General features: G+C 54.3%; 9 protein-coding genes across 9 annotated transcripts; 4 read left to right on the forward strand and 5 right to left on the reverse strand.

Annotated features, from left to right (window-relative positions):
• Window positions 1-2,105: 2,105 nt before the first annotated feature.
• SODALDRAFT_276493 (putative chloride-bicarbonate anion exchanger AE2) lies at window positions 2,106-4,389 on the forward strand (the record flags this gene model as incomplete). Its single annotated transcript, XM_028608023.1, has 5 exons — window positions 2,106-2,392; window positions 2,447-2,617; window positions 2,710-2,775; window positions 2,892-3,388; window positions 3,473-4,389. The coding sequence occupies 5 exons, from the start codon at window positions 2,106-2,108 to the stop codon at window positions 4,387-4,389; spliced, it is 1,938 nt and encodes a 645-aa protein (XP_028467052.1).
• Window positions 4,390-5,557: 1,168 nt separating this feature from the next.
• On the reverse strand, window positions 5,558-6,255 carry SODALDRAFT_155511 (hypothetical protein). Its single transcript, XM_028606895.1, has one exon. The coding sequence runs from the start codon at window positions 6,036-6,038 to the stop codon at window positions 5,676-5,678; it is 363 nt and encodes a 120-aa protein (XP_028467053.1). The 5' UTR covers window positions 6,039-6,255; the 3' UTR covers window positions 5,558-5,675.
• A 217-nt stretch (window positions 6,256-6,472) lies between these two features.
• On the reverse strand, window positions 6,473-8,137 carry SODALDRAFT_294606 (hypothetical protein; the record flags this gene model as incomplete). The annotated part of the gene is made up of 5 exons (XM_028608761.1): window positions 6,473-6,761; window positions 6,798-6,876; window positions 6,940-7,155; window positions 7,247-7,944; window positions 8,028-8,137. The coding sequence occupies 5 exons, from the start codon at window positions 8,135-8,137 to the stop codon at window positions 6,473-6,475; spliced, it is 1,392 nt and encodes a 463-aa protein (XP_028467054.1).
• A 2,067-nt stretch (window positions 8,138-10,204) lies between these two features.
• Window positions 10,205-10,768, reverse strand: SODALDRAFT_155552 (hypothetical protein). The gene is made up of 2 exons (XM_028606896.1): window positions 10,476-10,768; window positions 10,205-10,406 (listed from the first exon to the last, which is right to left on the reverse strand). The coding sequence occupies exons 1-2, from the start codon at window positions 10,725-10,727 to the stop codon at window positions 10,332-10,334; spliced, it is 327 nt and encodes a 108-aa protein (XP_028467055.1). The 5' UTR covers window positions 10,728-10,768; the 3' UTR covers window positions 10,205-10,331.
• A 4,126-nt stretch (window positions 10,769-14,894) lies between these two features.
• SODALDRAFT_332687 (hypothetical protein) lies at window positions 14,895-15,309 on the forward strand. Its single transcript, XM_028611780.1, has one exon. It carries the CDS (start codon window positions 15,018-15,020, stop codon window positions 15,195-15,197), a length of 180 nt encoding a protein of 59 aa, XP_028467056.1. The 5' UTR covers window positions 14,895-15,017; the 3' UTR covers window positions 15,198-15,309.
• Window positions 15,310-15,775: 466 nt separating this feature from the next.
• On the forward strand, window positions 15,776-16,766 carry SODALDRAFT_155578 (hypothetical protein). Its single transcript, XM_028606897.1, has one exon. The coding sequence runs from the start codon at window positions 16,108-16,110 to the stop codon at window positions 16,603-16,605; it is 498 nt and encodes a 165-aa protein (XP_028467057.1). The 5' UTR covers window positions 15,776-16,107; the 3' UTR covers window positions 16,606-16,766.
• Window positions 16,655-18,475, reverse strand: SODALDRAFT_332689 (3-hydroxybutyryl-CoA dehydrogenase). The gene is made up of 3 exons (XM_028611781.1): window positions 18,124-18,475; window positions 17,731-17,830; window positions 16,655-17,659 (listed from the first exon to the last, which is right to left on the reverse strand). The coding sequence occupies exons 1-3, from the start codon at window positions 18,241-18,243 to the stop codon at window positions 16,929-16,931; spliced, it is 951 nt and encodes a 316-aa protein (XP_028467058.1). The 5' UTR covers window positions 18,244-18,475; the 3' UTR covers window positions 16,655-16,928.
• Window positions 18,476-18,705: 230 nt separating this feature from the next.
• Window positions 18,706-22,767, forward strand: SODALDRAFT_350436 (timeless-domain-containing protein). The gene is made up of 3 exons (XM_028613476.1): window positions 18,706-18,929; window positions 18,993-21,411; window positions 21,485-22,767. The coding sequence occupies exons 1-3, from the start codon at window positions 18,852-18,854 to the stop codon at window positions 22,594-22,596; spliced, it is 3,609 nt and encodes a 1,202-aa protein (XP_028467059.1). The 5' UTR covers window positions 18,706-18,851; the 3' UTR covers window positions 22,597-22,767.
• Window positions 22,768-23,743: 976 nt separating this feature from the next.
• Window positions 23,744-26,812, reverse strand: SODALDRAFT_339660 (hypothetical protein; the record flags this gene model as incomplete). The annotated part of the gene is made up of 5 exons (XM_028612875.1): window positions 23,744-24,795; window positions 24,886-25,129; window positions 25,203-25,799; window positions 25,875-26,621; window positions 26,717-26,812. 5 exons carry the CDS (start codon window positions 26,810-26,812, stop codon window positions 23,744-23,746), a joined length of 2,736 nt encoding a protein of 911 aa, XP_028467060.1.
• Window positions 26,813-26,974: the final 162 nt, after the last annotated feature.

A 26,974-nucleotide genomic window follows, 5' to 3' on the forward strand; every position in this document is an offset into this window, starting at 1 on the left:
AGTTAGAAGCTCCCTTAAGCTCCTCCTCCTTAATTAAAGAACTTCTCGTTATCGTTATCCTCTATTAGTTTAATTATAAACTTCACCGTTTACTTAAGTTTAGCAAAAAACTATGCGAAATAATTAGTTAGAGTATTTAAATTTAGAAATAAAGCGATAAACACACCTTTTTATCGTCGTTATTAGAGTCCTTATTAATTTTACGGACTATAATATACTTAAAAAGAATTTTAACTAAGGATATAAGGCTAGAAAAACTATAAGTATAGGTTAGCGGCCGTAAAGCTTAATAGCGTATATATCTTCGAGCTAATACGAAATAGAGCACACGATTATAATCGTAAGGCGCCTTAGATAGGGGGTAAGAACTTATAGAGGGTGGTATATATAGTTTCTATCCTTATACTTTTAGTAGCGATAGGAGCGGCTAGGAACGGAAATATAGTAATTAAACGAGCGCTATTTCCCCGAATAAATACCCTTTACGCATTCCAGGCAGGGCGGATCAAATAAAACCGGAATAAAATCATCCTCGGTATCCTTATTATTATTATTACTACTCTTAGCAGTCTTCTAAGGGGTTAGCTTAGAATAGAGCAGAGACATCGCAGACCAACGCTCGGAAATAACTGATAAAAGCACCCTTCTTAGTGCCGGCTTTACCCTTAGTCTTCTTCATACTATTAGCCGAGGCTTTCTTAGCTACCGCGGTACGGGTAACGGCCAAGAGGGTAGGGGGAGCCTAAATAACGCTACTAGTTAGCACGCGCCACTAAAAACAAAGCTCCGATACTCACTATATCGCTATTGATATTATTTTTATTACTATTAATAGAAAAAATTAGAAAATTTAGATTAAAATCGTCAAAAAAATCCTCAAAAAACAACAGAACAAGGGTTATAAGAGGGAAGATCCAAAAGCTCTAGAACGCCGGCATAACGCCTTTAATTTATCTACGGAAGGCCCCACTATCACCTATTTACTACTACTATTAATAGCACTTTTCCTTTATTATTTACTACTATTATTATTGTTTTTATTATTTTATAGCTTTTGTTCCTGCCTTTTAACTCGATATCAAGAGTATCACATAACCCTTTAAGGCTATTTTGAGGTTGAAAATAAGGCTAGGTTAAGGTTAGGCTAAGTAATCGTTCCGCTAATTATAGCGTAATAATTAGGGGGTGTGTTATATTCTATTATAGGAGCCACGGTATAATGCTCTCCTATTAGTTGGAGGTGCCCTACTATCCTCGCTTAGAAGGTGGCAGATGTATTTAGGACACGTATACCCGCCCCCTTTTTCTTTCTCTTTTATAGATAATACAATCATATATTTCCTGAATCAACGCTCCCTGCAAGCACGCTCCCGTCAATTCAACACTAATTGGGTGCGGAGATGGAACAACCCAACGGCCGGTTACAGGCCGAGTTGGGCACGGAAGATAATCAGATACCATGTCGGCTGTAGGTTGTATTTGCCACTCAATCTGACCCATTTTATCGTATTACGGTTACGCTGGATTTCCAGGTTGACAGGGTTGACAACAGGGGGTTGACAACAGGGGGTTGACAACAGGGGGTTGACAACAGGGGGTTGACAACAGGAGGTTGACCTTGGTTGGTTATTGGGTGAGTGTTAATACCTACCTAGGTAACTGGGAACGACATGCGGCCTTGGTCTTTGACGTGTAGTAGGTACTCCGTAGAGTAGTACATTTCAGTTACTATACTCTGTTACAAAGACGACGAGATGACAAGAATATTTTCTCACGTCCTATTTATAACGTACGTCGACGCGGGTCCTCGGAGTTGTATGCCGTCCAGTGTTTCATCCGTACTCACGTACTCGGTAACCTACCTTAGATTACATAAGAAAGATACTCTGGATTACCTACCTTACTTCAAGTTACGTTCCCGCCAACCTTTTTTGTCGACTTTTGCTTTTGGTCAACCCCTCAAACACCCAGATACCCAGATATGCATGAAGGGAGCAAGCGTCGACACCATGCACAATACACAACCCAAAGCTGAATCCGCGCCCGGGTTCGGGTCCGACACCAGAGCCGGGCTCGGGGCAGGCACTCTGTCTCCGGAGATAGAGATGACCCCGACGACAACAACACCACCACCAACATCATCTCGGCACGCACCCCCGCCACCTGCCCAAGACAAGACGCAGAATCGCTCCGCGCCGGCTCCTCCTTCCACAGACAACGAAGCCGCCTACAGCGTCAACCATGAGCAGGATCGTGAGCGCTGGTGGACGATCCACCTCTTCCGTGGCATTCTCCGCGATCTTCGCCGTCGCGCCCCGTACTACGCCAGCGACTGGACCGATGCCTGGGACTATCGCGTCGTCCCGGCCACCGTCTACATGTACTTTGCCAAGTGAGTTCGTCCCCTTGACCTCCTACCCGGGCCGGACTAACTCGAGCCTTTCAGCATCCTTCCCGCGCTGGCTTTCTCCCTCGACATGTTCGCCAGCACCGACTCGAGCTTCGGTGTGAATGAGGTTCTCCTCGCTTCTGTCCTTGGTTCTGTCCTTTTCGCCCTCTTTTCATGCCAGCCTCTTGTCATCGTTGGTGTTACTGGTCCTATCACCGTCTTCAACTAGTTGGTTGTCCCTCTCCCTCCTCCCTCCTACTCCTTTTTCCTTTCTCGTTTCCCTTGCCATTCTCATCAATGGTCTGACCGCATCGCCCCAGCACCGTGTACAATATCATGCAGCCCACCGGCGTCAATTACCTGGGCTTCATGTGCTGGATCGGAATGTAAGTCGACTTGACTCTCCCTTTAATCCTCGACCAACCCAACTTTCATGTCGGGAAAAAGGAAAGGGGAAAAAAAAAAAGAAAAAAAAAAACTTACACCTCTTCACCCCCCCCAGATGGTCCCTTATCCTCCACTGGATCCTCGCCATCACAAACTCGTGCAACTGGCTCCGCTGGGTGACCCGCTTTCCCTGCGACATCTTCGGCTTCTACGTCGCCTTCATCTACCTCCAAAAGGGCATCCAGGTCCTCGAGCGGCTCGGCGATGGCGATGGCGATGCCTTCTACCTCTCCATCGTCGCCGCCCTCCTCGTCTTCATGGTGGCCTACGTCCTCGGCGAGCTGGGTTCCGCCACCGCCCTCTTCCACCACCACGTTCGCGTTTTCCTCCGCGACTACGGGACGCCTCTCACCATCATCTTCTTTACCGGCTTCGTCCATCTTGGCCGCATGGGGGATACACCCCTCGAAGTCCTCCCGACCGGCACCGCGTTTATGCCCACCGCTGACCGGAACTGGGTGGTGCCCTTTTGGGACCTGTCTGTCGGCGACATCTTTCTTGCCCTTCCGTTTGCTGTTCTTCTGACCATTTTGTTCTGGTTCGATCATAATGGTATGCTCCAGCGAAATCCTCTTTTCTTCTTCATCCCCCTTCCCACTTTCCTTACATACAAGACCATCATGCTGACCAACCCAGTATCCTCCCTCATCGCCCAGGGCACCGAGTTCCCCCTCCGCAAACCCCCCGGTTTCCACTGGGACATATTCCTCCTCGGCCTCATCATCGGCATCTCCGGCATCCTAGGGCTCCCATTCCCCAACGGCCTGATCCCGCAAGCCCCCTTCCACACCGAAGCCCTCACCGTCCGCCGCGTCCTCCCGATACTGGACGAAAAGGGCCAACCGACCGGCGGCCACGTCGTCGAGCCCACCCACGTAGTCGAGCAGCGCGTCTCCAACCTCGCCCAAGGCCTGCTGACCCTCGTGACCATGACAGCGCCGCTGCTCACCGTGCTGCACCTCGTCCCCCACGGCGTCCTGGCCGGCCTCTTCTTCATCATGGGCGTCCAGGCCCTCATCGACAACGGCATGACCGCGAAGATGCTCTACCTCGCCCGCGACCGCACCCTCACATCGCCGTCCCACCCCCTGCGCGCCCTGCCGCGCCGCCGCGCCATCTGGGCCTTCGTCGCCGTCGAGCTCTTCGCCTTTGGCGCCACCTTCGCCATCACCCAGACCATCGCGGCCGTGGGGTTCCCCGTCGTCATCATGCTGCTGATCCCCGTCCGCGCTCTGCTCCTGCCGAAATGGTTCACGGCCAAGGAGCTCGCCACGCTGGACGCCCCCACGGCGTCGCCTTTCACCATGGAGAATGTCGGTGGGGGGTCGTTTGGGGGCGCGTCGGGACGTTCGTCTATTGATGACGGTCGCGGCGGCGCTTCGGATGGGGTGGGAGGACTATCCCGTTCTAGTAGCGCTGCTGTCGGCTGGGAACAGAACCGGGACGAGAGGTCCCGGTCGCGCCTTGGCCGGAGGAGGACGAGGAGCCAGGAGGGACTTGCGGAGGAAGGGTTTGCATCCCGCCGGTCATCTATCCAGCGGGGAGCATATTGAAGTGAAAGGCCCAGTTTTGGGCTTTTTGTCTCGAATTTCACGCGAGCATTTGATCACATTTCTTGGTGGAGCACGGCATAAAACTACGCCATGCGCTACATGAGAAGAGAGAGAAGAAAAGAGGAAGAAAAAGAAGAAAGAAAAAAAAAGGGGTGGAGGAGGAGGGATCGTCAACATTCACTAAAGACGCCGCTGTTCAACTGACTAGAATGGTCGGGTTCCGGGGACGATACGACACTAGCTGAGGAAGTGCTAGAGTGTCAAATACGGGGGACTAGTGAAGCAGGTTTACTATTCACTGGCAGAGTAATAACGCGGAATTCCCATTACAGGGATCAGGAGAAGCAGGGCTTCGTTTGGGCTGCCATGCCCATCATCACATCTACACTCATTTTCGGGCCGGACATTGGACATGATAGTTAGTGCGCGGATCAGATAGGTCGATAATCCACCTTGATCGACCTCGCTGCAGTCCTCAGACACAAAGTCGAGTCGTGGCTACCTAGCATAAGAAGACAGCCCCGTTTCGGGGTTCTCTCCTTTTTTTTTTTTTTTTTTTTTTTTTTCCCTACGGCCCATACTCTTCTTCAACCCCCGATATTTTCGAGTTTTATGAACCCACAGAGACGAAAAATGAAAGGGGCGCGGGCGTGGCGAAGGGGAACCTCATCACAGCGGCTGGGTGCCTGCATAATATCTGCTCTTCAGACGAGGAGCCAACCTACGTCGGACTTGGACCCATTCTATAAGGTACGTGATCCTCATCATCCCATGTCGCAGCTCCCGAGGCTCCATCCGACCCTCAGATATCGGGAGCTGGTACGATGGTATGACGAGAAGTATCCGAGTCCAGGGCGGCGACCGAGAAATGCCCACTTTCCGCAAGATACTCTGGGGTCCCAAAAAGGGGCATCGCTCCGGGACTTCATGCAGCTACCCATTTGCCCGGGTTTCCTGCTGGGGTAGACTGAGAGAGAGAGAGTCGGTAACTTATCGGGGACATATCCCTGCTCTAAACGTAAGAACTATACCCCGGTCCTTGAGAGGAAGAGATGCTGGCAGCCAAGGTGGGCGACTCGGATTGTGTGACCAGATATATAGAGCTTCAATACCGAGACTCTCTCACCAGTGTGCCGACGTCGCCACTCCCAGCCGACAAAGGCCTGCCTGCCCAGGTCCAGCGAGGCAGAAAGCAATAAAGAAGTGTAGTACAAGCCGCAGAAGCAAGTGTCTTTCTATCCGCCTCTGATCAGAAACCGTAATGCTCTTCTGAACAGACGCCGGTTCTATCTTGTAAGAGATCCGCCCACAAATGAACGGGCAAAGTCCAATCTGAGCCTGGGATATACAGCAGACAGCCCCAAGCTATGACCAAAAACGAGAAGAAATATGAAGAAGATCAATGATGAATAAAAAGAAATAAGAAGAGAAGGAAGGAAACGAGGGACTTCGAAAGGAAATGAAAATCGAAAGGAGAATAGAGAAGTAAGAAAACAGGAACCCGAAACCATGTCACGAAGAATCTCCGAGGATAGCAGTGCCCTGATACTATCCCATGCCCTCTTCCTTTGCCTCCCTGTAGCCGTAGCCAGGCTGATCTTCGCGAGCTCCACGGATATCAACGAGAGCCCCCAGGAAACAGGTCCCATCTGAACACAGTAAACCGTTGTATGGATGCGTGGTATATATGGTATCCAGTAGAAAGAACAGAAAAAAAGAAGAAAGGAAAGGAAAAAAACAAAAAAGAAAAGAAAAAGAAAAAAAGAAAGAAAAGAAAAAACCAAGTACCGAACAAGTCGCTGGCACACAGCTCTCCAGTTTCACAGCCCAGCTATGGCTGGAAAAAATATACAATGGCCCTGGGTTGAAGAGCAAAGCACCGCAGGGGCCTAGATGGTGAGATATGTGGCGAGAAGAGAAGTGGATGGATATAAAAAGGAGACGAATCTTCGTCTTGTCGTAACTCTTCGCTTCGTCATCGGTATCTGTTTTCATAAAAGAAAGATAATAGAAAGGGGCCACGTGGGTCGGTCCCCTCTCTTGAGCGTTCCAACATCTTGTCCGGAAAATATTGTTTTTTTTTTTACGCCGGATTGCCGTAGGCATGCGAACCAGGCGCCGAAGTAGGCGTTCCGATAGGCATCGTGAAGCCCCTCTTCCGCTTCAACGACGAGCCGTGTCCAAAGTCCGATGATCCGTACTCATCTCCGCCGGCTCGTTGATCGCCAGGCCCTAGATGACCAGCCCCAAAGTTCTCCCGCATGGGCGTCCTTCCCGAGTTGGTCGCGCTGCCGCCGTGGAAGGCTTGGGAGAAGTCGCTAGGGGGCGCCATCGGGGCGCTCAGTTGAGGCATGCTGTAGTCCTGCATGTTGCTACCGCCGCTCCCGCCGGCCGCCCGCCCTTCCGACGCACCGCTGCCGGGTGTCCGGGAGAACGAAAAGTCCAGGGGCGCCGTCAGAGGGGCGGACGGGAAACCGGCCGAGTATGCTGCGACGGTGGAGGGAGCGCCTCCGAAATGGGGTGCCGTGGTCGGGGACGCCTGCGATGTACTGTTGCTATCTCCGCCGCCGCCGGCAGAGTTCGGGTGGGGACCGGGAGATTGGGCGCTTGCGTTGGGATGGCGGTACTGGTTACGGAGGTCGAGACCTAGCGGGAATGTCGCAGACGAAGCGCGGCCCCTCAGTTTGCCCTGCGAAGTTTGTGGCATGTTTGGTGATTGGTAGCCTGGGTAGTTCATATTGGAAGGGGATCGAATCGTGTGCCCTGCTTTACGAAAGTCGGTCAGAATCATCCTGTAGTAAGGCCTGCCGCCAAAAGTCACCACGGTCAAGGGGAAGACAGGTGAAAATCTCCCTACCAGAATAAGGCGAGTCGAACCCTCCGAGACTGCTTCCCGGTGTGTTGCTGTTCATTTGTTCTGCTTGATAGACGGGTTGGGCCCGCCCACCAGGACTCGCGCTATCCCCCGAATACGTTGTATAGTCGATCGAGTCGCCCTTCCAGGACATGCCCGCACGTAGCGGCGATTGGAGGTTCTCGGATCTGGTTCTAGACAGCGTGTCTCTCAGCTGAAGGGGTTGAAGAGGACGGGCCTGCTGTCGGTTATGCATCATGCCCTGGTCCAAGCTTCCCTGTCGTCCCAGCACGTTGGGCTGCCTTGGTGGTGGTGCCCTTGCGCCCATGGATCCCGACGCGTGACTGCCGTACCCATATCGCTGGTCGTTGGTGGAAGGAGACAGCGGTGATAGGAGATCCGGGCTGCTCATCGGAGCCGACGGGCCGAATCGGATGTTTCCGAACGCCGGGCTCAGACCTGTCGGTGACATATGGTCGTCTCTTTCCGACCGTCGCACGTCGACCACCAAGGGGGGCATCATGTGTTCCGCATAGCCCGATGGGTTGAAGTCAACAGGGGAGGAGACGGATCCCCCGAGCCCCCGTACTGCGCCGTATGGAGAGTGGAGCGCCTGTACGTTGTCAAAGTCGTCCGGAACAGCGCGCATCTTGATCAAGCGCTCTCGGTCGTCTGCCGTCAATCTCTTGATCTTGGCCCGCCTTTGATCGTTGTCAGCGAGTTGGCCCTGTTTAGATAGGGACCATAGGGTGGGAGAACCGCATCGCTCCGAAGGCTCGCTTACCGATTCTGAAACCATACTTGAACCTGCCGCGGGCTCAATCCGGGGATCTCTCGGGACAGACGTTCTCTGTGGGCTGCATCTGGGTGTGGTTGTTTGGCGAATTCGCTCATCAGAAATCGGGTCTGCTGATGGGTGAGCCTATTCAATAGAGAAGGAAACATAGTCAGCGGGTTTGAAGGAGCCCTTCCCTTCTACGAAGTTCCCCTGATCAGATCCGTACCGGAAACGCTTCATCTTCTTCCGTTGAGCAATCCGCTCAGCGGCGGTTTGTGGCTCTCCTGAATGATCTCCTCCCTCCATGTCCATCTCCTCTTCGTCGACAATCTCGTCATCGTCCTCTTTTCGACCGGACCACTTCTGCAGCTTCGCTTGATCCGATGACATGTCCGCACTTTGCCCAGCTGATGACGCCGAACTCAGGGGTTGTGAAACTCGCGATGGATCCATGGAGCCCAAGCTCTCTGCCTGGCCCAGATCGGCTGCTTTATTCGCATGGGATTTGCCCGGCTGCGGCTCGGCTTGCTCAGGGATGGGAGATGATTGTTTGGTTTGCCCTGGAACCAATGGATGTGCACTTTCACGACGAGGTGCGGTGGACAGCTCTGGCTCTACCTTGGCAGCGCCCTCGCCGTTGCTGCCGCTTTGCTCCCGTGCGACGCTCCCGGCGTCATGTCCAGCTTCATAGGGTGAAGAGAAGGTGTGGTTCTCTGGAGGCAAGTATGAATATGGCCCCTGCCAGTCCGGATGTGTTGACAATGAGGCGTCGAAAGGGTGGTTGGACATCCGTGGCGGATCCAAAACTGGTCTCCGAGACGTCTTCTCGTACTTTTTGAAAGGCCACTGGCTGGATTCGGTGTTAGGGCGCCTGGTGGCTAGCATTGGGAAGAAGAACTCGACTGGACGGTGGGATAGCGATGCTAAAAGTTGCCCTGACTCGATATTGGACCGGGGGCCGGAGGAAAGAACGAGCGTTTGATGGCGTCACGTAAGCCTGTTTGTTCGTCGACTGAAAGAGCGGTAGCGTTCCTCTCCTCGCTACTACGCAAGTACAAAGGTTCAGAGGGGTCTACTGGGAGGTCCCCTCCCTGGGCTAGTATTTTCCGTGCGTTGGGCGTCTTCGTGTGGGTGCGGCAAGAAGGTAGAAGAGACGGGAAGCTGGATCAATAGGCTGGACCTGTACAAGGGGCAAAAGAAAGAACTTTTGAGTATGGACGTCTTAATTGGAACTAATAGAGGGCGTCCTTCAGGCCCTGGTGCAGTCGGGGCTTAAGCTGTAAGTAAAGTTGCAGGAGTGCTGTCGTCGTGGACGAGATGCTAAAAGCGCCGAGATTCGGGTAGGCGGGTAGCTCTCCGGTGACACCAAGCCCGCAAGCCGACCTAGGCGCCCGGAGTGAGAGACGATGGACGGGCGGTGCAGGGTGGGGGGGGATGTCTCTTCTTGAAGGAAGCATGAAGATCCGAGGGAATACGGCAGGGACAGCGTCGAAAGCAACTACCGTTCAGGAGAGAGAGAGAGAGAGAGAGAGAGAGAGACAGAGAGAGAAGAGACGAGGTCCGTTCGTGCAAAGGGAATATAAGAAAATGAAAATGAAAAAGAAAATGAAAAAGAGATCCAGAAAGCAAGGTCGACTTGGCTTTCCCCAGGTTTCACGAGCAGGACAATATAATAATAATTATCGTAAGGTGATGGACAAGAGAAATTCGGGAGTGCGTATGCGGGGACCAGGGGGCGGACGGAAGGGGCAGGGAGGGAGGGATGGAACCCGGAGAGAGTAGGAAATGCCCTCTGCATCTACAACGTATGTACGAATAGATTTGACAGGGCTCTGCTGAGCATCGCGGATCCAGAGGCCATCCAGGGGCCATCCAGAGGCCATCCAGAGGCCATCCAGAAGGCCCCTGTCCAATGACTGTATCCGTACATGTATATCCCTGCCCTTCCGATGACGACGGTGAGATCAGTACCGAAAGGTGCGAATTGCCGCCTATTATCCATGCGGAGGAATGTCGAGAACCGATCCGAGTAGACGCATGGGGTGATGGGGTGCATGCTACCTAATAATCATTACGGAGTAATTACTTCGTAGCTTAACAGATATTAGTCCTCTCCAGAACCACAAGACGTGCGGTGGGCCATCTTGGGGAGTGGTCAAGTTGGAGAGCATCGTGACGGGGTTGCTTTCGGTATGCGATGTGGATGTGGATGTGGGTTGGGTACGTTGTACGTATGTAGGTAATGTTGTAATGTTGTAGGCTGGCCCCCTCGAAAATCATGACAGTTCCGGGTTATGCCTGTCAGCCTTTTCACCCCAGTCCCAGGCCCGTTGAGTGGAATCTCTGTGCACTCCCGCTGGCTCCGTTATCCGTCATCCTCAGCTTCTTGAGAGCACGGGGGGCCCCTCAGCGGTCACTAATCACTAGTGTCCCGGGTCGCTGGAGTTCTCTTACCTTTCGAGTCGCGCCGTCTGCCTGAGAGCCCTTCGGCTGAACGGTTAATGCTGTGTTACGAGCATCCGTAACGAAGCATAGGATGGCGTGTGTGAGTAGTAGGAAGACTAGGAAGACTGGCAATGTTGTTTTCGCCTGCATTCTCCGTTTTGGGTCCTTGGGAGGCCAGTCACCGGACGGCCATGTCATGCCAGCAAGGCCAATCCTCGCCTGTACATGAGATTTGAAGAGATTAGAAGCCCACAAGGCCATCCTCTAGATTCATGAGAGGTGCAGCGCAGCCTGGAAGAATGTGGTGACTGTGGTTTCAAGACATGGTTGAGCGATCAACACCCCCCCCCCCAAGTTCCCCCCCAGTCCCCTGATCTCAAATTATCGGGGGATCGTTGCCCTAGAGAGAGCTGAGAGCAGTTGCCAGAGATAAAGACGCAACTTCATTGGCTGGGTCGCGATTTCTTTCTCTCGACTCCCACGGCTGAGTGCAGTGCCGTGCCCATTGTCGAGGACAGGTTGTAACCCCTGAGCCCGACGCCAATAGGGAGAGGTGGACGAACCGGGGAGGGGTGGCGCTGGGAATCCGTGGGCAGGGTGTGCGACAGGAAACGTTTAGGGGAGGGGGGAACAAAGGAGTGTGAGTGGGCTCACATCGACAGCGACAGCGGCCATGCAGACGACCCCGGGGGGTAGAAGAAGCGAGACAACATCCCCAGAAGGGAACCACGGTACCATGGAGCCGAAAAAAAAAAGAAGGAAAAGGAAAAGGAAAAGAAAAGAAAACAATAAAAAGAAAAAGAGAAAAAAATTGTGGCTGGCCCACGGCAGGGCCAGATTTATTCAGGGCGTGGCGGTGACAGGGATGGTGAGAATTGACCTGATCACCAAGGCTTCTCGAAAGATGCCGGGGAACTACATGGTCAGGGGTTGGACTACACTAGACTGTAGTTGTCCTGTCGTTCGACATTTGTTGCATGATTGATTGACGAACACTCTGTATGGGTGATTCATGAATTTTCTTTGAAGAGCGAGCCGTATGAGGGAGAAGACACATCGTCATCTACGACCTCTCGAAATGCCATCGACGTGCCCGAGTCTGGTGTGAGTGATGTATGTACCGCAATCGAGAAAAAGCTCTCTTCTCTCTACAGAATGCGAGAGCCAGTCCTCAGCGCCCGCATCATCTGCATTTTGTATTTCAACGCTTCGCCGGATCCCGTGGGAAATTATCCCGAAGCTGCCGGAGGCTGATGGGCGTGTTCCTGCTTCGGTGCAACAGTACATCGTAGAAGTGCTTCCATAAAAAGTAATAATTACTTCGTACCTGCCTGACAGTGAAGCAAAGCAGAATGAGAGTTGACTTCTGGACAGGGAATGCTGTATGTAGATCATTTCTGAGATCGGGCGCATGATCGTGGCGCGCCGTAAAGCCCGTGCTCTTCTCGGCCGTGGGCAGCAGGCAGCGTATGGGGCTGGGTCACCTCCTCGGTTTCATCCAGGTCGAGGGGTGCGGGTTAGCGGGGTGCACGACAAAGCGGGTAATAAAGAGTCCTAACTCGAAAAGGCACATTTTCACGGCGGCAGAGCGTACGTTGTAGCCCCCTTCGAATTCCGTCCCCACCATCGATAGGTAAAGGGAATAGGAAGCAAGCCCTCCATCCATATGTATGTAAGCCAGGTGGCAGGAAGGGAGGGCGGAACGTAACGAGACCCTCGCCTAAAGAGGGTGCCGGCTCAAATGCGATTGGATGGCGTTTGACTGTACGTTGTATGCCCGATTGACGGATCGAGGCGGGGGTTGAGGTCCTTCATTTCCTACAGATACAGGAGTCTCCAGGACGCGCCGCGTGTATGTAGCTTTTGACGACGGACCTACGAAGTCATGCTCAGTGACATGAGTAAGATGAAAATAAAAAGGCCTTGGCCGTTATGATTTCGATCCGACACCTTGGGGGGGGGGTTTCTTTTTTCCCGCCGCCCCCCTTTTCCTCCCCTTCTTGCGTCACCGTGTATTCCATACGGATTGATTTTCCGTGTTGGTTTGGTCTTTGGCGTACAGGGGCTGCCAGAGACCGTGCCAGCCTCGGAGGTTAGTCCTTTGGTCGTTTGGCCTGGGCTGCTTCTGAGATGACGAGGTGCCACCAATAACGCCACCGGGCAACAATATTCGCAGTTCCACGGCTGTTAGAGACCATACAGACAGATCAAACTCGCAGGGAAGCAGCAAGGAACCGTGTCTTCGACAATGGGTGCACCGAGTGTTCCAGCTTGACGATGACGAAGATGAGAAGGACAAGCTTTCAACCGAGCCCGAGACAAGTGAGGATTAGTCTGGGCAGTGTGACCCCAGTTCCGAACCATCGATGCGTCCCGTTTGAGGACTTTGACGGATTGGTCAGGGTGTCACACAATACCAATCTTATCGCATTGTCAAGACCGCCGGTCAAATGCTTGCGACGGCAGATGTAGACGTACCTACCAGAATGAAAGGGGAAAAAATTGAGAGTGACAGTGAATGGTAGATGAGATCATTCAAGCAGCTCGAGGGCGTTTGACGATAAGATTACTGGAGGCCAAGGTGATACAAATCCCAAGATACCGGAAGTGGAAACCACGTGGTTATTGGTTCATGGAGGGGCATACCTTATGTACCTTAGGCAGTTGGCGACGGTGACACACCTTGTCGTCTTCGAACGTATGTGCTGAGCTTCGCCGTGAAAATTAAGGACAACAGAGCGACATGTCCCGCCACGTTTGGTCCCGTCGGTTCGGTGCGGTGACACCTAAACCTGTACGTTGTATGTGCCTGGGTGCTAAGTTCCAGGATTCAGCTAAGATCCCCGGGACCGGTTTAGCTCAAGGTTGATGTCAGATGCCAAGGCCAGAGGATTCAATTTGCGTCAGAGCGGCTGGTTTGCTGCGTACATAATTACGGAGTACTTACATATTGGTCAGCCCTGGTAAGGAGAATGCTTGGCTGCACAACTCGTACCATTGAATTCAAGCAAAGAAGGCTAATTCGAGGTTAATCCTAGGGTAAACCTTGGTGATGTGATTTCCGAGCTGTTCCACTCCTCTTTCAGATAACGAGCGGATCGTCACAGGAACCCATCGACTATCAAGCACAGGGCTCGGGCTGATCGAAACGGCAACATGGCCGACAACATCGTCGTGGGAGTTCCGGTTGATAGACAGACACACAGTGGACGACGCGGTCTGATGATTTTGAATAGACGAGATCGAAGAAATCCTGCAAGCTTGAGTGAGACGCAAATGGTGAGCTATGCAAGGGGGACGGCGCCAAGACCTTTTTTTCCCCCCAGTCTGTACAGTTATTATGACCAGAAGGGGGAAGACATCGAACTTGTTGAATTTGGGGACTCCAGAGCGTACGAAGCCAAAGAATCGTCCTTGGGAAGGTGGGGTGTTTCAGGAGGCGGGGTGAGAAAAAGATAAGGCAAGTTACAAAGGACCGGACAAAAAGGAGCAGCCACGAAGTCATGGTTAGAGCGTTAGCTGAGGTACTTTATATTCGACGTACGTAAGGCGAATTTGAAAGTACTTCTGATGGCGGCTTAAGTTCGACGGATCGAATATGTACTTCTGAATGTTCGACCCCTCCCTCCGCTTTTTTCATCGGTTGTCCTTTCCAATTTCTTTCTTAACAAATAAAAATAAAAAGCTCCAGCATGAATCAATAAAAGGGCAAGGAGGACGCACTTGCATCGGACCCCTGCCAGGCAATTGTGCGATACGAGACGTATTTAACCGCAACGAGAAGCCAAGACGGCGCAGATCACTTCATGACTGCCGAGCGTACGAATAGGTATGTGACATTTTCTTCGGAAGACAATTTGATGCATCCGAACACCCACGATCTACGATTCTGCGAAGCACGTTGCACGTTGTAGCAGGCGCCCGTCGATGCGGTCGTCGCGGTCGTCGCGGTCGTCGCGGTCGTCGCGGTTCTGCACCCTTCTGTGTGCAGTTCGTCCTTCTCTTTTCTCTTTTCTTTTCCCCTTGCGACTCGACCAAGCATCAAGATCAAAATGATGGGTTGAGTAGGTAATTACATACCATGCGTATTCGTCGTTATGTACAAGCAGGTGTAAGGGATACCTTGGTTCCCGAGCTTGTAATACTTTAGGTAAGAGTTCTATTCAGCCTTCTCCGATTCTTCGATAGATCGCCAGCCAACCGGTTGTCCCGAGAATTCGGTCGCAAAAGCCAAGTCTCTAGCTCAGCAATTGGCGTGGTATAATACTCATAATACTGAGTGGTTGCTGGGTACATATACTACCTATCTTAAGATGTTACGAGACACTTAAGTTCCAGGTTAACGTATCTCTTGCCGATACCGAATTAGGTACCTTACCCCTTTTCGAGACTCGTGGTTGATGGAGAACACTATCTCAAGGCTTAGATGCAGGTTGACTTTGACCTGAAAGTCGTATTCTGAACGTTGAACTTACAAGTGCGAGGACTGGCTCGACAAAAAACCCCTCTTGGAATAGCGGCCATTCGAGAGGGCCGTTGTTCGCAACTTGCATGAGTGCAACGGCGTTCCATGGTTCGTTCCATGGGTCTCCTTTAAAACGACGGTATCCCCAGCGTCACCGCATCTTAGTCCTCAAACCACCGACTGGACGACGATCTTCCCCTCTCAGCCCGGATTCCGTCCCTTTGTTCCAAGAACCCAGATCCCGTCCCTTGCGCCTCGTCTCGTAACCACACGATCGGTCCCAGGGCTAACTTCTTTTGGGGTTGCTACCCGTCCTCCTCTCAGCAACTGGCTACGAAGTAGTACTTCGTACCGATCAAGTAGTCCTTGCGAAAACACCGATGGACGAGAATCTAGAAGGCGAGAGGGGGGGGGGGGAAACAGCTGCACACAACTGGTCTGAAGGAAGTTGCATCAGGATGAGAAGTTGGGACACTTCCTTACAACGTACTGCGTCAGATTCCTGTCCATCTCCGCCCTACGGAGTACGAAGATGCCGACTTCGCCCCACCACCAGCCTCGAGTCGGAGGTCGGACGACGGACCACCTTTCCCCATTAGAAGCCGATTGTCTTCGTTCTCCCCCCTTAGACGGCCAGTTTTACCAACCGGAGTTGCGACCTGCAGTAACCCGTTTCGCTAGGCTTGCGATTTTCCGAGTCGAATGTCTGGCGGCTCGGTCGCTCATATCAGACCGCCACGGCCTACACCTACCGCACGGTACGGCCTTCAGCGGAAATCCTGCCTAGGTACTCTGCCTCAATCGTCTTCCCGCGTCTCGTTCTCCCCCCCCCCCCGGGAAATGCAGTCCGGACCCTAATCCGGTGTGCCGAAGCGCTATTTTTACCGCCCGATTGTCCCGTTGACTAAATTTACCGCGCTGAGAAGGCAGTGGGCGGTCCAAAATTACCCTTCGTGCTCTCTGTTCTAGCAGTTCTCGTTGCTACAACCTTCAAATCGAGATCTCTTTATTCCGAGTCGAGAAAAGAAACCAGACGGAGAGACCTATCTCTCCTTCATTGCAGTCCTGTTACGCCTCTTACTTGGTTTGCGTGTCTTGCTACCGGCTGAGAAGCTCGCACGGAAAAGGAGAGCCTTTCTCATTCTGTACCACCTGCATTCCCGTGTGACGTCTACGATGACGCCCTCGGCTTTTTACGTGACGACGATGCTGCTGGGAAAGAAAACGAAAAATAAAGAAAACGAGCGAGGGACGGCTGATCGCTACGAAAACCGAAAACCCTACTCACCCACAAGCAGAACGGGGTGGGAGATCTGTTCGACTGGACCCACCCACTGCTGTCGGTGCCCGTCTTCGTCCCGGTTAAACGGAGGGCTGACTCCGGTCCTTCCAAACGGAGGAGAAAATACGTCCCGAAACCTGAATGGGCGATCATTCGAACTGCAAGTCAGCTCTGGGCGTCGCAATCCCTTCCGCTCAATATGCAGGCCTTCTCGAACTTCTGCGCTTGCCTTGCCTCTCTGCTCTGGCCCGTCCCCCCCTTCCCGTGCGAGATATCTTCGCAAGTGCCGACAGATAGTAACCATTGTTGCCGCCCCAATCTCTTGCTTTTCGGGCCGAGCCACCCCTTGCCTCGATATCGCCAGCTGCGCTGGATCGATCCTTAGCCCCTGATATCCTAGGACATCATCATGGGGGGGGGGGGGGGGGGGTTTAAAAGAAAAACCCCTTCGTCTAGTCGACAATCATTATTCTATTCCAGTTTGCCTGAACTACATGGTATTTCGTACGGTAGATGCCCTTCGAGGGCTGATAGCCCATCCTCGCATACCCTATCGCACCCGACTTTCGTTGCGTGGCCCCGTGGTGGGTTATTGAACCCTCGCACGCGTTGTTCAGCAGTTTCAGCAGGCTCGCGTTGCCCAAGCTGTCCCCCCCCCCTGCTTCTCACTTGCGGCATACCGACACCACAGTACTCCTGATGTACTTGGTGGGTGCTAATAGTCATAGAAGCCCTTTCCGCTCTTCTTTCCTAGCCACCCGGCGTCCACCATCTTCCCCAGCAGCACGCTGGGCCTGTATTTGGAGTCGCCCGTCTCCCCGTGGAGGACTTTCATGATGGCCAAGCAGGTGTCCAGGCCGATAAAGTCAGCTAGTTGCAGCGGACCCATGGGCACGTTGGTGCCGTTCTTCATGATGGCGTCGATGGAGTCCCGGTCGCCAACTCCCGTCTCGAGGCAGATGACGGCTTCGTTGATGTAGGGCATGAGGATGCGGTTCGCCAGGAAGCCCGGCGAGTCAGCCGAGACGGAGGGGATCTTGCCCATGGCCTTGCAGAACTCGACGGCTTTGTCCAGGGTGTCCTGGCTGGTCTGCAAGCCGCTGATGATTTCCACGCCCTTCTGCACGGGTACGGGGTTCATGAAGTGCGTCGAGACCACGCGCGAGCTCGCCGACGTGTCGGTCGGGTCCTTCGTGGTGGCGGCCGCGATGCGGGTGATGGAGATGGAGGATGTGTTGGTGGCCAGGATGGCGTGCTTGGGGCAGATCTGGGCCAGCTTGGAGAAGATGTCGAATTTGAGGTGGGCGATCTCGGGCACGGCCTCGATGACGAAGTCGACGTCGGAGAGCTTCTCTAGGCTCGTCTCGGGCGTGAGGAGCGCGCGGGCCTGGTCCGCTTGCTCTTGTGTTATCCTGGACTTGGAGACATCCTTCGCGAGGAGCTTCTCTGCAGACGCGGCCCGTCAGTACCTTTGTGGTGGTCCCCTCTGGCTCTATCGCAACGGATTGGACACGAACCTGCAAATGCTATTCCCTTCTTCAGGGATGCTTCCGAGTTGTCAACCAGGGTGACTGGCACTTGGGCCTTTTGGGCAGCAACTAGTGCAATTCCGAGTCCCTGCAGCCTCATTCATTAGCCTTGGCTCTAGTCGATTATACATTATCTGGACTGCAAAGTGGCTGTATGGAAGGACACCGTAGGTCGGGAGGGTCGGGAGGGTCGGAAGGGTATTGGAGAGAACGGTATCATATCCCTCCTAAGGAATATAAGAGCTTCAAGTCGTGTAATAGAATGGGTTCGTAGGATCATAGCTCCTCAGCACAGCTCAACCATATTGCGGGCGACCCTCCGACACCCTTCCACATTTGACCTTCCATCATCTCCCCTCGATCACATGTCAAACCACTCACCATCTGACCAGCGCCCACGACGCCCAGCCTCTGCACATTGGCGGCGGCGGTGAGTCTCGACGAGGAGCTGAAGGTTCGAAGCTGACGGCTCAGTTGACCGGCCGGTCGCAGCCGAGTCATGGCGGCCGACATACTATCTCGCAACTGGAAGAACTGGTTTCGTATGGGATAAGGGGCGTGGTTGGGCTCTTGAGAGTTGAAGCCGCAATTGGGCCGTTTCGAAGTAGTCCTTATCAGCTAGCAACGCTTCTAAACGGAGAGTAGAGCGATTAAAGAGTATTTCAGCACTTAAATCGCCGTTGGAGCAGAAAGAAGATTTACCACGAACGTCAGAAAACACACGAGAGCCGAGGAGGTTGGAAGGATGAGGATGAGGTCACCAACGTACCCTGCGGCTAACCTCGGCCTTCGTTGTGCAGAGCGACCTGACTAAGCAGCTTTCCATAAGGTAACTTCGTACAAGTACTTAGGTACGTGCATGTACTGGACTGGACTGTACCACTTCCGAAGCTTTCCCGGGTAATTGCACAGGCGCGTCCACATGACGCGACGCGTTCAGTCGAGTTTCTCTCCAGTGGTGAGAGAATGAATGTCTTCATACAAGTGCCCTCCAATGACCTAATCCCGCCGCCAAGGTAAATTACATCCGTGAGGTGCTGAGGAAACCTGCGGCAATTGTTTTTCAACCCGAGAAGTCTGTCTCTTGTTGGCGCCCTGTCTTTTCGGTTATGATGGAGACGACGGACGGGACCAACGACATCGTGCACCCCGAAGTTCGGGCTCATATCAACAGCCTCGTCTCTGCGGTGAGTACTACTCCATCCACTGCCTTCGCTCTCCTTTGATCTAGCTGACTTGAAGATCGTTAGCTCGGTGGTTTCAGTGCAGATGACGACGGACGATACAAGCTGGGAGACGATGCGCTCGACGTGCTCCGAGACCTGAAGAAATGGATCCGATTCTACGACGAGAAAACCAACCGCATGGATGTGGCTCGGTGCATTGCCGAGGCCAACCTTGTGGAAGGTGATCTGCTGCACATTTTGGCCATGTGGCCCGAAAATGCCACCGAGAACAAGTTCAGAGCTCGCATGGCCCTTGCCTGCTTGGAGATCATGGTACCGCTCACCTGGCCCTTGGATCGAGACCCGGAGAAGATGACAGTCAACCATCACCGCCATATTCCGATGTTGGAGCTCGCCCAGGTTGCTTATAAGCGGGCTATAATCAACTTTGACGGCGCCCGCATCCTGCATACCGCCGTCCGCGCCGCTCTCCCCGCCATGGCAGTACCCATTGGCGACCGCAGTCAGCGCGACCAAGGCATCATCAAGCTGATGCTTTTCTTTCTGCGGAACGTTGTCATGCTCGAACCCCCGGCCAACATCAAATACGATGGCGACGAATCACAAATCTCGCGTTCGGCCACCATTGACGCCTTTTCGTACCAGGACATCTTCATGGTGCTTCTAACCCTCGCCTCCAACATGGGCGAGGATTTTCGAACAGAGGACGTTATTGCCATGGAGATTATATACCATCTAGTCAAGAGAGTCGACATGGAGCAGATGTTCATGAGCGAGCAGCAGCTCAACAAAAGCAAGGCCAAGGAGCTATCCTCCATGATGGGCAAAGAAGCAGCCATGCTGAAGGCCTACAACCGCAAAGGCCCGACTCGCCACAACCGTTTCGGGACCATGGTCTGGATGCAGCGCGAGGGCGGAAAGATGTCTTCCATATCGGGTCAGGATGCCCTTGTGGACCTCGCCACCAGACAGCAGAAGATTGACGACTCCAAGACATTCCGGCCGCCCCGGCGACCCAGGAAGAAGGATGAGATGGAGCCCAAGGACCTCGGCCGAGAGCCCAAGCTGAACCACAGGGCCAACACGCAGTTGAGGTCCTTCGTCGAGGATTTTCTGGACGCGGGCTTCAATCCCCTCTTCGAACACGTAAGGAAATCCATCGACCGGGAGGCCTCGCATGTCCTTTCTCATCACAAGAGGCAGTTCATGTATCTCGTCGCCTGGTTTCTGGAAGCGGAGAGGGTCCGGAGGAGCGCAAAGCAGGCCGCGAAGCCCCGAAACTCGTCTGACGACGTGAGCAGCTTCAACCTCGTCGCTGGCGTTCTGAACCAGTCCATGTTCATCACCCTCAACCGAACCATGACGCAGGCGTGGGAACATAAAGATTGGCCGGAACTAACAGCTTCGATGCGTTGCTTTACCCAGATTCTACTGACGGTACAAGAGATGTCGGAGTCGCCCAACGAGGAGGACCAAGAGATCGCCGAGAACATGCTCAGCCGGCTCTTCTACGAAGACGCGACGCACGATCTGGTGGCCAACGTGGTGAGGCAGTACAAGGGCCAGGGGTTTGACTACCTCGACGCGGCGACCGAGCTGACGCACCACTTCGTGCGCATCTTGGAAGGGTACTCGAAGCAGAACGTCGACTTGCAGGTTCGCTCGCGGAGGAGGACGCGCCGGAAGAAGAAAGTGGCCAAGGCCACTGCGCCCGATGCAGGAGACGGAGGCAACGATGCGCTCGACGGCGAGGATGACGATGAGTCGGCCAACGACGAATCCCGGGCGGAGCAGACGTCAAAGGAACGCAAATTCGATTTCCAGCGCTTCAGCATGCGGTTCACCCCCCAGGGCGTCGTCGACGCCTTCGTCGCGTTTACGAAATACTACAAGGATCTGAATGACGGCCAACTAAAGAGGGCGCATCGCTACTTTTATCGATTGGCATTCAAGCAGGAGATGAGCGTTATGCTCTTCCGCGTCGACATTATCCACCTGTTTCACGGCATGATCAAGGGCCCCGAACCACTCGACAAGGGGTCGAAAATGTACAAGGAGTGGGAGGAACTGGCGAAGCAGATGATTAGAAAATGCATTCGAAAGATCCAGGAGCGGCCGGCTCTTCTGATTGAGATGCTCTTCTCCAAGACGAACGGTACCGCGTTCTATCTCGAGTATGGGCACGAGAAACAGACTGTCTCCGCGACGAAGCCCCGACCGGCTACAGAGCTCGAATTCAAATACACCGAAGATCGGGAACAGCAGATCGCTATTGCCGTGGGCGTGCTGCTCGACAAGAACCAGTCAGATCATATCGCATGGGTAAAGAAGACCTTGGCCGATGCGGAGCAGGATCGCCGGGCCTCCGCCATTGCAGACCAAGTTCTTCCTTCGGTTGAGATGGAGGTCGCAGCGGATGGGACTGGACCTTCAGCTGAGGAGACCGCCTCTACGAGCAACGCCGCTGGTCTTCTTCCGTTTAGTAAGTTTGAAGCTCGTCTATCTATATTCTAAGAGGATCAAGAAACCATCCACTGACCGAAGGCTTTTTCCAGCTGTTCGTCCCGACAATGACGCTCGCCGAACGGCCATGTTCAAGAACCCTCATCTGCGCCTCTTGATGAGGCTCGTCGGCATGCAGAGGCTCACTCCCAACGTGGAAGAAACGCCGGAAACATTATGGGTACTCCCCCCCGATGTCACAGCAGACGACATGAAAGAGACACTCGGCTTGATCGGCAAGGCCGAGTTCAGCCCACCCGTCTTCGAAGAAGGAGTCCTAGCCGAACACCAGCTCCGTCGGAAAACAGCGCCCCGCCGAAAAGCCGAGTACGACGACGACGACGACGACGACGACGATGCGGACGACGAAGACGACGACATTGGCAACGAATTCCTCTTCCCCGCGGGCGGACCCACGGAGCGCAAAGTCGCCGACGCGGACAAAGGCAAGAAAAAGCCCAAGCTTAGGCGGCGCCGACGGAGGGGGGAGGACAACGGCGACGACAACAACAACAACGACGACGCGCACGACTCGGAGCTCGAGGAGAAGGCCAGGAAGAGGCGGGAGCGCGAGCGCGAAAAGGCCCGCAAGATCAAGAGCCAGCTGTACGTGACGGCGAGCGACGACGAGACGGACGAGGAGCGCGACCGCGAGTTCTTCGCTCGGGAAGAGGAGCTAAGGCGGCGCATGGCCAAGAATGCGTCGAGCGATGCCGCGTCCGGCGTGGTCGTGTCGTCGCAGGCGCCTCCCTCCAGGAAGAGGAAGCGGCCCCAGCTCATGGCCATCGGGGAGGACGATGACGACCTTGTGGTTGATGCGCACGCGACTGGGTCCAGCAGGGCTAGTCTTGGGGCCGATGGCGCTGGTGATAGCGACCAGAACGTGGCGTCGGATGGGACGGCGGACACGGCTTTGTCGTCCAGTTCGGGACGGAGTGCCAGGAAACGGAGGAGAGTGTCGCCGGGTCCAGAGACGGAGGGGGTGGAAGAGCTGGGGAAGGAGGTCGGTGGTGTTGTTCCTATGCAGATCGACGGGGAGGACGTGGAAGACGAGGGAGACGAGGGAGACGAGGAAGACGAGGAAGAGGTTGTTCGGGCACCGGCTTCGCGGGCGAGGCCGCGCAAACTGGGAGGATTCTTAATCGATAGTAGCGATGAGGAATAGGTCTCGGTTGGTTCTAAGATTCTCTTCACATCATGGCGGTGGTGGTGTCTTGGCGTTCGGACATGGAGGTCAAACAGGTATGGTCGGACAGGTTATTTGGCTTAAGGGATTGCCAAGCATATCTACTCATATACTCATACTACGAGTAAGCAAAAGTAATGAATTATGAGCATGTTGTTTTGTTAGAATTCATTGGTCATGGGTTGTGAAGCTGTTTTTATCACGGGATGCCAGTATCTTGGACTCGCGGGTTGATTCAGGGGTCAGGGGAACTTGGCCATTGAGGTTGGCGAGGGGAAAATAAAACGTCATATATGGAAGAACAACTAACGCTGCTTTATCCTAGCTAGGGTCAAGCTTGTATCTTCCACCCGGCGAACAAAGCACGCAAGGCCCTCACCATAACGGCAGTCTGCGCAAAGCAATTAAGATTTCTCGAGCCGTCAGGGGGCCCTGCTTCTCCTCCGCCGACCCAGACACGATGATGCCCGTCTCAGAGTCGGACGGATGGTTGAATAGCTCGAGGCAGTGATCATTCTGCAGGATAGGCCCGAAGACGCATGCTCGTAACCGAAAAGAACAAATGCAACAAGACAGCAGACCGTCACGCCAATTTGGAGGCCTTTGGCTCGACCAGGCGAGGACCGCATGTTTCCCTGGTTACCCTTGCTGTCCCTGGGTTCTGAGATGGTGATGATAAGGTTGGAGTTGAGTCTGCGGACCTTTTAACCTCCCGCGGTCAGTCCTGATCTCGCGTCAAGTCGCAGCTCGCGACGGGGTGCTTGCTCCCTTCTCCCTAAAGGCCCAAAATTAGCCCCTCCCTCTTCACACCAGAAGGATCCGTTCCTATGAGGGCACAAAAGCCGGATGAAGACAACAGTTCGGATCCGGTCGTCCACCGGCCAAGCCGCTCCGATGCGTTCCGATATGTGAAAGGGGCGACGCCCGAGGTTGCTGTGCGGTCCGACATTGAAACGCCGCTGTCCCACGAGCTCTGGATCTCCGTATATTGCTTCTTCCCAGAGATAAAAAGACGCCACTACCTCTCTTACCTGCCAGCTATTCCCCTCGTCCTAAATATCAACCGATCCCAGAGTCCTTTTTTTTCTTTTTTTTCCTGAGACTGAACGCCGATGCCCCCTCCCAATCAATTCCACTCAGTTCTCGGCGGCGGGCTCAACGGTGCGGCGCTACTGCTGCTGCTGCTGCCGCCGCCCGCACTCTGCGCACCCTGTGCGGCCCCGCGGATGTTCATGGCTCCTATCCGCGACACGATATTGCTCCCCACCGCATCGACCGCTCCGCGCGGCGACGTAAGCGAAGGCCCCTGCGGCGCCGTCTCCTGCACGCGGAACAGCTTGATGGCCGTCCCGTTCCACACCCCGACCGTCCCCTTGGCCACCTGGATCTCGCTGCTAAACACGAAGCTCCACACGAGCGACTCGTACCACCCCAGCGCCAGCGGGGACCACTCGAACGAATGCACCCGGATCGGCGCCGGCTCCACGCCCACCAGCTGGATCTCCCGGATCTTGCGGAGCGTCTCGGCCGAGGCGGGGTCGTTCGTCACCGCCTGCTCCCGCGGCAGCAGCACGGCGACCTGCTGCATCACGGTGAGGATGGTGTGAAGCGGCAGCTCCGGCAGCCAGCTCTCGATCCACTGCGGCGTCGGCTCGAACGCCCCGCTCTGCGACTGGCTGGTGCTGCCCGCATAGCCCCCGAGGCTGGTCGTGCTGTTTTGCCTCGAGAACGTGCCGACCCCGGCCGGCATCTTGCCTCGCGCCTTCTCGGACATCCCGGGCACTTGCGTCGGGAGGGCGTCTTCGGCGTGGGACCCTCGCGATGACGCCCTGGACATGGTCTCGCTGGTGCTTGACTGGGCTGGAGTGGGCTGGTGGTGGTGGTGGTCGTCGTCGTCGCTGTCATCTTCGTCGTCCCCAATGGCAAAGGTGTCGTCTTGTTGTTCCGACTCATGTCCCGACGAAGCATGATGATGTGAGTACGACGTGGTGGGACTGCGGAGACTATCTACCGAACTCCGCACCGAGTCCGGGTCTGCATTTTCGCCGTTCGCCGCCGCTTCTTTCCGTCGGCGGTTCCGTCGTTCAACTTCTTCTTGGCCCGATTCAAGAGTAAAGGACCGAAGGGCCTCAATCCTCTTCTTGTTGCGAACGACGGCATATATAAGCTCCGGGTTTTCTACGAAGGAATGTTAGAGCCAAGGGAAATAAGCGATGCGTCTTGTCCAGGATGCCAAAGCTTTCCAACTTTGAAGAGGGAGCTACTCACGTCTGTGCTTGTGCTCAATGATAGAGTTGATGGATTCGAGCAGCGACTTTAGTAGGACGTGATTGGTCTCATTCGCGAGCAGAAACGAAGGCGATGACATGGACGTGAAGAGCTGCATCAACTTGGCCGCCGTGAGTTGACTCAGTCCTTCGAGGTAGGGAGCGATGTTACTGATGACAGCTAGGAGTGCAGGGTATATGGCCGCAAGCTTCCCCTGGCTGGTCGATATGAGGTTATAGATGGACTGTGTATGAGCCGCGTCAGCAATGCGCAGACGAAGTAAAGGGGGACTTTTAAGTTGTATAGACTGTCCATACGTGAATGAGAAAGTCGGCATAAGACCCTCTGAAGTGGGGGAGACGGATCGCGAGGGGGAGGGTGTTCTGGGAAATAAAAGGCTTGTTCAGATTCAGGCCAAAATTCTTCTCGACGCTCAGAGTCTGCAAAAGAAAGGCGCACATGCGGACCACCCCTTGCTTCGAGGCGTCCGTCTTGTACTCGAGAGCGTAGAAGAGGGCTAGAACGAGAAAGTCGAGTGCCCGCTCCGTATCCACGATGAAAGACCGAAACCTCTTGTTGCACTGGGTCATTTCCCAGAAGAGCATGATCATCTCGGGCGCAAACTTGGTCGAGGACTGCGTTGTGGGGAGATAGGACGTCTTCTCTTGAAGAGGCTGGTGCAGTATCCGGGTCATGCCGTCGACGATGAACTGAAAGTCTTGGGGCCGATGAAGCCTCCCGAGAAAGTGGCGATAGTAGTTCTTTGGCGCCCCGACTCCGTTCTGGTCCGGGACGGGATATAGGATGAGGACGAGAAGTAGCTGGAAGGCATAAGTCACCAAGATCTGTTTCTCATCCTTGAAGACTAACGTGTTGTAAGGGACCCTCCAGGAGGTCGGGCTGTACCGGACGGTCTGCGACAGTTAGCTTCCATGGAACGAACAACAAACAGAGCAAACAAGTGATTCTCTTTGGGGCGCTTGGTATACCGTGTTGAGGAGCGAGCACAGCACCGACAGGACGACCTGTTTGTCCGGACACGAGCAGAGGTGGGTCAGTGCCTTCACGCCGCGCTGGGGAAGCACGGCGGAAGACATGTACATGCTCTGGCCCGCCAGGGTGAGGAGCAAACGCAGGATTTCGCAGCGGTTGTTCTCGTGCTCCTTGGTCGTGGGGAGGGCGGTGTTGCAGCCCACGCCGCTCTTCCAAATGGCGTACGAAACCTTGGGCTTGTCGTGCGGCTGCAGGGGCACGGTCAGGTCCGAGAAGAAGAGCAAGTCGACCAGCGTGTCGACCAGTTCCTCGCCCAGAGGCCTGGCGTCCTCGAATTCTCCCTCCTCTTTCCTCTTGTGCTGCTGCTGCTGCTGCGTCTGCTGGCCTTCTTCTTCGACGCCGTCAAAGAGGACCTCGGATGAAATGGAGGCTTTGCGGGTGCGCTTCTTGCGGGCGCCCCAGAAGAATCTCTCTTCCCATGACTGCAGTTGGTCGGCCTCGACCTCGGCCTCGTATAGGAAGGGGAGGATGCGGGTCAGCATGCGGACGCAGTTGAGGGCGTCTCTTGCCGGGGCCAGTTCAGGGTCGGGAAAGGAAGGATGGTGTCGGAGTATGAAAAGGCGTGAGGTCACGGCCAATATGAGAGTTTCCAGATTCTCGAGTGCATTGTCGCGGGTCCTTCGAATGTCGGCGGGCGAGAAGAGACTGAAGATGTCCTCTGTGGATTCGGGAAGCTCCCAGAACTAAAAAGGCGCCGGGTCATCAGCACCGCCTGTCAAACTGATTTGATTGTCAAGTAGCAAGACGCCTTGGCAGAGACAAAGACCAAAAGACTAACCGAAGTCCAATAGGGATCATCTGCTGGAATGTGTCGTTCTTCCGAGAGCCGGAAGATGCCCTTCTTAAAGACGAGCTTGGAGTCACTTGCACCCATGTTGTAGGGTCTGGATCATGAGTCTCCCCGGTGATCCGGCGACTTCCAGTTGCGTCTGTTCGGAGTAGGGGTGTTATCCTTGCCGGATGATGACGGAGGGGAAGCTTGAGAAAGTGAAGAAGCTGGGGCTCTAGGGTGCTAGGAAGGGGACGATTTGAGGTT

The sequence above is a fragment of the Sodiomyces alkalinus genome (genome assembly GCF_003711515.1).
Source record: "Sodiomyces alkalinus F11 unplaced genomic scaffold SODALscaffold_4, whole genome shotgun sequence".
NCBI lineage: Eukaryota > Fungi > Ascomycota > Sordariomycetes > Glomerellales > Plectosphaerellaceae > Sodiomyces > Sodiomyces alkalinus.

Coding starts and splice junctions, on each gene's coding strand:
- SODALDRAFT_350436 (XM_028613476.1), top strand. CDS start 18,852: ATGATGGAGACGACGGACGGGACCAACGACATCGTGCACCCCGAAGTT. Junction 18,930..18,992: donor TCAACAGCCTCGTCTCTGCG/GTGAGTACTACT, acceptor GAAGATCGTTAG/CTCGGTGGTTTCAGTGCAGA. Junction 21,412..21,484: donor CGCTGGTCTTCTTCCGTTTA/GTAAGTTTGAAG, acceptor GGCTTTTTCCAG/CTGTTCGTCCCGACAATGAC.
- SODALDRAFT_332687 (XM_028611780.1), top strand. CDS start 15,018: ATGAGTGCAACGGCGTTCCATGGTTCGTTCCATGGGTCTCCTTTAAAA.
- SODALDRAFT_155578 (XM_028606897.1), top strand. CDS start 16,108: ATGACGCCCTCGGCTTTTTACGTGACGACGATGCTGCTGGGAAAGAAA.
- SODALDRAFT_155552 (XM_028606896.1), bottom strand. CDS start 10,727: ATGGCCTTGTGGGCTTCTAATCTCTTCAAATCTCATGTACAGGCGAGG. Junction 10,407..10,475: donor CAGACGGCGCGACTCGAAAG/GTAAGAGAACTC, acceptor CGTGCTCTCAAG/AAGCTGAGGATGACGGATAA.
- SODALDRAFT_332689 (XM_028611781.1), bottom strand. CDS start 18,243: ATGACTCGGCTGCGACCGGCCGGTCAACTGAGCCGTCAGCTTCGAACC. Junction 17,831..18,123: donor TCGTGGGCGCTGGTCAGATG/GTGAGTGGTTTG, acceptor ATGAGGCTGCAG/GGACTCGGAATTGCACTAGT. Junction 17,660..17,730: donor GAAGGGAATAGCATTTGCAG/GTTCGTGTCCAA, acceptor CCGCGTCTGCAG/AGAAGCTCCTCGCGAAGGAT.
- SODALDRAFT_155511 (XM_028606895.1), bottom strand. CDS start 6,038: ATGGGACCTGTTTCCTGGGGGCTCTCGTTGATATCCGTGGAGCTCGCG.